The sequence below is a fragment of the Melanostigma gelatinosum genome (genome assembly GCF_949748355.1).
Source record: "Melanostigma gelatinosum genome assembly, chromosome: 10".
Classification (NCBI taxonomy): domain Eukaryota; kingdom Metazoa; phylum Chordata; class Actinopteri; order Perciformes; family Zoarcidae; genus Melanostigma; species Melanostigma gelatinosum.
The window spans coordinates 24,918,303-24,927,312 of NC_136643.1; the positions used below are offsets into that span (position 1 = coordinate 24,918,303).

Sequence of the window (9,010 nt, forward strand, 5' to 3'; positions counted from 1 at the left end):
ATGAATACACCAGTATGAATACATGAATACACCAGTATGAATACATGAATACACCAGTATGATACATGAATACACCAGCATGATACATGAATACACCAGCATGATACATGAATACACCAGTATGAAAACATGAATACACCAGTATGAACACATGAATACACCAGTATGATACATGAATACACCAGTATGATACATGAATACACCAGTATGATACATGAGGTGTTATGATCTTGATTTGTTCCAGACCATAACTCAGTGGGTGGATCAGCTGCAGATCTGTCCACTGTCAAAGCCAACCTGACTGAGTGTCTCCGGGCCAGTGAAGACAAGCTGTCCTCTGTGTCTGAAGAGAGAGACCTGCTGAACGCCAGCCTCACTAATCTGATGGAAGAGATGGACAGACGTCAGCGTTTGTCCACTAATCTGATGGAAGAGATGGACAGACGTCAGCGTTTGTCCACTAATCTGACAGAAGAGATGGACAGACGTCAGCGTTTGTCCACTAATCTGATGGAAGAGATGGACAGACGTCAGCGTTTGTGCAATCAGAGTGAGTGCTTGTCTCTGTAAACTGTATTTACAGTCTGTTCGTCCTGTCCAAATAACTCTATTTAAACATGAATTATGTACAAGGCATCTTTTCCAAGTGATGGTAGCATCTATTTTATAGCTAAAGCCAGAGTTTTAGTGTTAAATGTTTTAAATGTGTCCTCTGCATCTTCACTTCAACTGTTCTTCAAAAGTCCTAATTTTGAAAGACGTTCTGGTCCTTTCATGATTCTGATCATCTTCAGAACAAGTCGTACATGTGATAAACATTCAGTGCAATATTAAAGTCATAGAAAGGGTTAGGACCATACAAGTGTTTCTGCCTCCTCCTTATTGTATGTATAATATCTATCATAATTACCATCATTAATAGTTTTGTTTTCTTATTGCTCATTTTATTGGTGATTCTTGTTTGGTTTTCTTATAATTTGTTAAATGTACACCTAAATATTTACTTTTTATTATTATTTTTCTTCTCTTTTTAAATACATTGCCTACTTTTTGTTCTGATGTGATGAAGAAATAAATCTGTAAGTAATCAGTCATTTGATCCAATAAGTAGTTGTTCTGATAGTCGAGTGTGAGGAGTCACTACAGACCCTTCAGATGAGGCCGAGGGAGGAAAGTTTCAAGTTATTTATTGTTATGTGCACAACAACTACAGAGAAGCAATGTTTGCAATGAAAACCTTAATCTCAGTCTCCCGACAACAATTATCAATAAATATGTATTTTAAAAAATCACGCAAGCAAAAATGGATGTATGAGACATAAAATAGTTCAGAAGTTCCAATAAAGGGATAAAATATAACATCTATGAAATTAAATGATGTATTTGTGGAAGATAATAATTGCAAGATGCATAAACTTTGATGTAAACAGGTATTTAGTTCGTTTCTCTGTGTGATGAGAAGTAATGAATCTTATATACAGAGATGTAGAACAGTAAGTTAAAGTAAAGTGATGTGTGTCGTAGTGATGCGCTCCACAGCTCAACAGTTCAGAGGTCTCAGCAGGAAGCCAACAACAACACAACGGCTTCATTTTAAAGACGTGGGTCTCGTCTGATCTTTATTGGTTTATGTTTGCATCATTTTTACAGAGAAAACGTGTCCTGAAGGATGGAGGAGGTTCAGTTGTTCCTGTTATCTTCTCTCTACACGGACTGGTTCCTGGGAGGAGAGCAGAAAGGACTGCAGAGACAAAGGAGCAGATCTGGTGATCATAGACTCGCTTCAAGAACAGGTAGTGTGAAATTATATATATATTTATCTTTAGTGTTTCCAGATGACAACCTCTGGGTTTGACAAGTGAAGCCAAAGCTGCATTCTCTCTAGTGTCCACCAGGGAAATGACTCTACTTCTCTCTTGATTTATTACCTCAGTAAACATTGTAAACATGAGTTTATGTCTTAATCTCTAGTTTCACGTCTTCTTCAATACAGCATGATGTTCATTTAGTACATTATGGTCCATTTAGAGTCACACAGACCATAAAGCAGGGGATGCTTTAGGGCGGGGCTACACAGTGATTGACAGTCTGTGTATTCATATTAACACTTTCACAGTTTGTTTTCATGAAAGTTTATTGTAATATTTTGGTCTGTGGAGACTGTAAAGCCCTCTGAGACAAACTTAAATGTTTCCATGTTATACTTCATTCATATACTCCACTACACTTCTGAGGCAAATATTGTACTTACAAAAAAAACGACATTTACTTCTAAGCTTTAGTTACTTTAATATTCAGATTATTAATACACATTTTTATTGACAAATAAACTGTCATAGTGTAGTAATAATAATAATAATAATAATAATAATGACAATGATAATAATAATAATATTATCATAATAGTATATACTGTTTATGCTTAAATGCGCCAGTCTACACAATGAGTACCTATACTTTTGTTTTAAGTACATTTTGATTCTGATACTTATGTACTTTTTCTTAAATACAATTCTGAATGGAGTACTTTTACTGAGTATTGTAGTATTTCTACTTTTATTTGAGTAAAGATATGAGTACGTCTTCCACCACTGACCACGTCTGCTCCTTTTTCACCACGCTGCACTTTAATGGTTTTATTGTTCAGATACTTTTTATTCTGAAATATATTTTTTGTTTTTGTTTCATGGGTATTCATGCCCTCCCGTCTTTTCTTCTTCTCTTTTACTCTGCTTGTATTCTGTATATTACTCTATACAGATGTGGACATTACATCCTGTTAACATCCATTTACTGTATATCAGCTATAATGATTACATTAAAATAACATGGCATATCTTTGAGCTAATATGATTTATAAGTGAATTTTTATCAGCGTTTGGATGGATCACTCTAAACTACGTTAAAAATGAAATTAAAATGTAAATACAAAAATATATATCTAAATACAGACTCTTTCTTTTTAATCTTGAACAGGAATTCCTCTTAAACATCGTCACAGAATACACTTGGATTGGTTTGAGTGACGGAGACGACGAGGGCACCTGGAAATGGGTTGATGGAACTCCACTGACTGAAGCGTAAGACACACAACAATGTTCATATTTGAAGATACACACAACTATTGCTGCATAATAATAAGTTATTATTCTAGCAAAAGTCCCTCAATAATTATTACCAAAATCTGACTGAGCGGAAACATTGTTTTGCAAGTGTTGCTGCTCTGCACGGATAATTAAAGTAATTTGGTTAGAAGATAAAAAATCCTCATTTTTATTTTACTCGAGAAACTTAAAAGCTGCATTATTAAATGTTTTGAATAATCACCTCCTAGGTACTGGGACCTTGATCAACCTAATAACGGTGCAGGAAATCCACAGTTGGGTGAACAGGACTGTGGTGAAATTGTAGTTAGCAGGAACGCAGAAAGAAACTGGAATGATCGGCGGTGTGATGACCCTCGGCATTGGATCTGTGAAAATCTGGCTTAATATTTCAAGGTTCAAGGGTTCAAGGATCATTTATTGTCATTGTTAAACACAGAGATGCTCAATGAAATGAAGTTGTAGCACATTTATAACACAACAAACACAACAAAACACAAACAGCTGTACATTCCTGTCGTGCATTTATTGAATTTGCATCATAAGCAACAAAAACAATTCTCTGGTCAGATAATACGGCCGACATCTTCACATTAAAAATTCAACATGAGGAGAAAACATTGTCCATCAACTGTGACTGTGTTTGAGCAGCAAGCATCACGATGTGATGTGAAGTGTGTCCTGCTGTCCACCCGTCAAGTATTACATCTGTCAACATGTTATTATGATTCTGCAAAAGGCTTTAAATGGTGTGTGTGTGATATAAAGAGAGCATGTAAAGGGTTGGAGGTCAGGTATCAAGTTCTCCGTGTGACTGTTTTGTGTAAATCAGCTGCTTTGTACCAGGAAGATGAACCACAGGAAGCTGTGATCTTCATCTGTATACATGTGCTGATGACTGTAAAGAATTAAAGCTGCATATTATACTGAATAGATACTATAATGAAGCTTGAGCCTGAAATGCACTTATTAGGGTAATAAAGTTGACTTCAGCTGTTTTCTTCCACATTTAGAGGACGACTCATTTATTCTCACACTCACCAATGCACCGTACTCGTATGAACATCTCTCAAAGTCCCTTAAACCTACTATATTACAGTCCACTTCACAAATAACATCGACACAGCATATTTATTTCTATGCAATTGAAAATGACTTCATTATTGGACCATTTAAGGAATTGTTCTCAAACTGTTCCTGTTTGTGAGAGAAGATTGCCATCAAGTAGGGTGTGTTCACTTGTTACTTCCTCGAAAGTTAAACTTCAGAGAAAACTATTGAGACCAACAAGACTGGGTTTAGTCGTTTACATGTGTCGTAGTTCGTGCTGCAGGTTTGACCCTTCATGAAATAATTTCCATCATTGGAGGAAATCTATGCCAAAGTTCAACATGACAATCCTGTTGATACAGACAGGCAGTGTGTTTCTGACTGTTTGTCTAAACTGTTTTTGTCTAACTGTTACTCTTGTAAAGCGGCCTTGGGTCCCCTGAAAGGCGCTATATAAATCAAAGTTATTATTATTATTATTATTATATCTTCATCTGTCATAGTTACGGTTACTGACTTGTGTGATGGTGTGTTAGGGTCATAGGAGGTCAAATATATTCATTACGGAGCATGGGGAGAGGGTAATAATACAAAATGAACTGAAGAGATTAAAGTTGTAAAAAGTGAAAATGTGTTTGTTCTCAGAGATAAAGTTGCAAATTTCATAAAATAACAGACTGAGCATTCAATAAAACATCTTCGTATCTCGCTTAGTGGCAAAATTCAGATGACGGCTGGTGTTACTACGGTTTTGCGATCAACAATTTTTTTTATTTTCTTGTAAATTGTTGACTTTATCATTTCAAAGAATATTCAAGGGGTCTTTTTGCAATGAAAATTTTTTTTTTCTCATAGATTTACGACTTTCATCCTCAAATTTCGGAGTTATTTCTCTGAATATTCGCCACTCCCCTGACTCTGTATTTATTTTTTACGTTGTTGTTTTTAACTACAATGGCTCGAATAGGTTGTCCTACATTTGTCTGTCTTGTTTCATTTTTCTCCTTTAAAGGAACAGTTTGTAGGATTTATTGCTATTTGGCAGAAATATAATATTTATAACTATGTTGTCACTCGTGTAAAATCACCTGAAACTAAGAATTGTTGTGTTTGTTAGCTTAGAATGAGTCCTTCATATCTACATAAGGAGCTTTGACTCTTCACAGAGTCAGCCATGTTTTCTACGGCAGCCCAGAACGGACAAACCAAACCCTGACTCTTGTTGTGGAATATTTCCTTAACAAGTTCAGGAGTGAAGTTGGTTTTATCCAAAGTGTCTAACATAAAAACAGAGTCTCGATGAATGATCAAAGTTTCAAGAAGTCAATTTAATGTTTGCAAACAGAGAACACAAAACACCACCACGTATTGCAGTGAGCTGTGAATATGCTCTAAAGACACAAAATCCAAACAAGATATTTATACCGGCCGGCAGAGAGAACCAGATAAAACACAGGAGACTACGGCAGAAATGTTTAGTCTAACAAGAATCAGTTGATCCAGAGAAAGACCACGTCGGCTGTTTGTCCCGACTGGGAAAGAAAAGTGACCTTCGTCCTAGACCAAATAGGTCAATGTGTTCAGACATCCAGACGCCCATACAAATGAACTTTCTAAACAGCAATATGTCTCACAGATAATAACATGAGGAGGTTAAAACATTTTTTATCATTACACTCCACTCTTTTGGTTATACCATAACCACAATTAACATAATAAAAAAATGTAACCAGACTAACTAGAGACAAAGGGTGGACTGCCTTTGTCTCAACGGACCCCAGAGGATTATTCTGCCTCTGTCTTGAGAGGTCTGTTCCTAGCTAGATCACGCTTCATGATGAAAGGCCTGGGTGGGCTCCGTTTCGAGCCCTGCTTCTCAGGACCACGTTGAGGTTGTGATGGGTAGCGGGTTGTTGTCCTTTTCTTTTCCCTCGTGGTATTGATGAGTTGTAGACAGTTAGCACAGATCACGACGTGTCTGTCGGCCACTGCCCGTTGTGATCCCGTCCGTGAATCACTGCTTGTCCTCCTGCGATGGTTCTTTCGGTGGTGCCCGTTGGCTGGCACTGGATGCAGGTGTTTGCTCACCTGAAGCTTCTCCTGGGTCGGGAACCTTTTTGCAGTGTGACGCGTGGACCCAAGTGGCTCTCTCAGCTACCTTTACTGCCGTGTGGGTGATGAGGAGGATCTGGAACGGGCCCAGCCAGCGCTGTGCTCTCCAGTTCTTCCGTCTGAAATCTTTCACCACTACGAAGTCACCGGGTTTCAGGTTGTGGAGCGGTCCCTCTGCTTGCCTCGGGAGGGCAGCTGCCACCTGTTGTCGTATGTCAGATAGAGCAGAGGACAGTTGCGCACAATATCTCAACATTTCATGTTCGCATAAGGCGGTGGATGGGGGCGGTGCCGTGGGTGCTTCCGTGCCTACATGAGGAGGAAAACCAAACAATATCTCAAAAGGACTCAGATTGCTGCGTGTTCGTTTCCTCATACGCATGTACATCAGCACTAGAGGCAGGGCTTTTGTCCATGGTAACCCAGTGTCAGCACAACATTTTGCTAACTTTGTTTTGAGGGTACCGTTTTCTCGTTCCACAGCGCCACCACTGGCAGGATGGTAAGCACAGTGTGTTCTTAAGTCGATACCCAAATAGGCGCTTAGTTCTGTAATGGCCTGGTTTACAAAATGAGAACCGTTGTCACTTGATATTTTCGTAGGAATGCCCCAACGAGGAATGATTTCCGAAATCAATGCCTTTGCCACTGTTGCAGCGGTCTGTTTGCTTGATGGAAAAACTTCAACCCACTTTGACCACATGTCCACCATCACAAGACAGTGTTTCTTACCTTCAGATGGAGAGAGCTCAACAAAGTCCATCATAATGTGTTCAAAGGGCCGTGTTGGAGGCGGATGTGCAGCTTGGCTGGACACCGCTACAGGCCTGCCTACATTGTGAGTAGAACAGGTTACACATGCAGAACAAAATTTTTGTGCATATGAGGTGAACCCCTTCGTGAACCATGTTTCATTTAATGCCCTCAACATTCCTCCTTTTGACACGTGGTCTAACCCATGTGTCAACTTGGCATAATGATTGAAATAGTGCTTAGGCAGACATGGCTTAGCATCAGGTCCCACCCAAAGTCCATCTGTGTACGTACACCCTGAACTAGACCACAGCCGTCGCTCTTCCGGAGTGGAGAGAGTTTGCATTGCTATGAGCGAAGAAGGAACTTGCACGCATGAAAACGCGAGAGCAGAGGAAGTGGGGACCGGACGTCGAGCCGCAGCTTTGGCAGCCGCGTCTGCTCGTGCATTTCCTGTTGGTACGTCATGTTTTTAAGTTACTTGAAGTTGTTCCATGGCAGTGAAACGAGGCAGTAGTAAGGTACAGACGTTCTACGTAACTGTACTCAAACTGGGTGTTCGGGTTACATCCTACTGAGAGCGCCTAGGGCGTATTCGTACAAGGCTCTCAGAAAGACAAGAATTCCGAAATTAACGACTCAGCTACGGGGTGAGATAACAGGCCGAAGGTATTTTCCTGACACTTCTGTGGGACACTCATCCCCGAAGACTGGTCGGACTACTGACGGAGTTACCGCCGTGCTGGGTGCGATTCTGCCCTTTTTTCTGTTGGGCAGGACCCGCTCACGCTACACACTTCTTTACTCTTTACCACTTCTCTTTACCACTTCTCTTTTCTTCCGAAGACTGCTTAAGTTTATTCCCCGAAAGATATGATGAAATGAAGAAGACCTTCCTAAATGATTCTGAAATGTCAACTTTTGTGTGTTTATGATCAGCAGAGGACAGCTTCCACATTTCAGGCAAGAAAAAGACAGATTTTATATATTTTAGGTGAGTTGACTTCATCAGGTTTCATCTTTTCATTTATTAAAGGATGACATTACAGGTGAAGCAACTTAAAAACACAGTTGTTCTGGTGTGTGTGTGTGTGTGTGTGTGTGTGTGTGCGTGTGTGTGTGTGTGTGTGTGTGTAATCATGAACATGAATAAAATCGTATAAAATGTTCCTCGAGTCTCGTAAGATCTCTTCTTGTGTTTATCATCTTATTCGATACATTCTTCAGTAAACCTTGGTCGTCTTTGATCTCCCTGAATTCCTCACAGCCGTCCTGCTGTCTTTGTCTTCAGGTTCAGACAGGATGTCACTTCACTGTCATGCTGTTAGGCCTCTTATTAAAGCTGCATAGAGAGAGCTTTACAGGATCAGTAAACTATCCATATTATTCTCCTTCAGTAAGTTGATGTCTGAGATTGGCACGCTGCTTCCAGTCTTGAGATAATGATTTCAAAGTTTTTCATAAAAATAAATGTCTGTTGAGTCACTTTCTATCTCAGAAAGACTGTTTGATCTCTGGAATGTGAATACGCACCTGCAGTTACCACTTATGGCCACAGGTGTCGCTAAAGAGAACAAAACACATCTTCGAAATTGTAACTTACAGTTTTTCATGTTAAATATTTGTCTTTTAATGTTCCGCAAAAGAGCAAGTTAGCATTTCACAAAATGTATCTCAGACTCTGCTAGGTGTTCCTGTAGTTTTATTATTCATGCATTTATTTGTTCGCTTTGATGTCATTAAGAGTCAGAAATGGATTTTTGAATCCAGATTAGAGGAGATCTTCAGCACGCAAGTGTTCATGTGACTGCTGTTAAACAGATTCAGTTTCAGTGGTGAATCATGATGAAGATTTTGTTTTTCCAGCATCTTGGAAAGTCATGACTTCCTCTTTTTCTAAAATAGATTATAACCAACAAGAGTTTCTTCATTTCATGCAGTGTGTGCTGCAGAGCTGACCTGCTATGAAATAGATGTTATCCTCGAGAGCG

At 39.3% G+C, this 9,010-nt stretch overlaps 1 protein-coding gene across 1 annotated transcript; it reads left to right on the forward strand.

The window, feature by feature from the left end:
• Positions 1–393: 393 nt before the first annotated feature.
• Positions 394–4,016, forward strand: LOC306783564 (C-type lectin domain family 4 member E-like; the record flags this gene model as incomplete). The annotated part of the gene is made up of 4 exons (XM_079277272.1): positions 394–550; positions 1,651–1,793; positions 2,977–3,080; positions 3,335–4,016. The coding sequence occupies 4 exons, from the start codon at positions 394–396 to the stop codon at positions 3,489–3,491; spliced, it is 561 nt and encodes a 186-aa protein (XP_079133398.1). The 3' UTR covers positions 3,492–4,016.
• Positions 4,017–9,010: the final 4,994 nt, after the last annotated feature.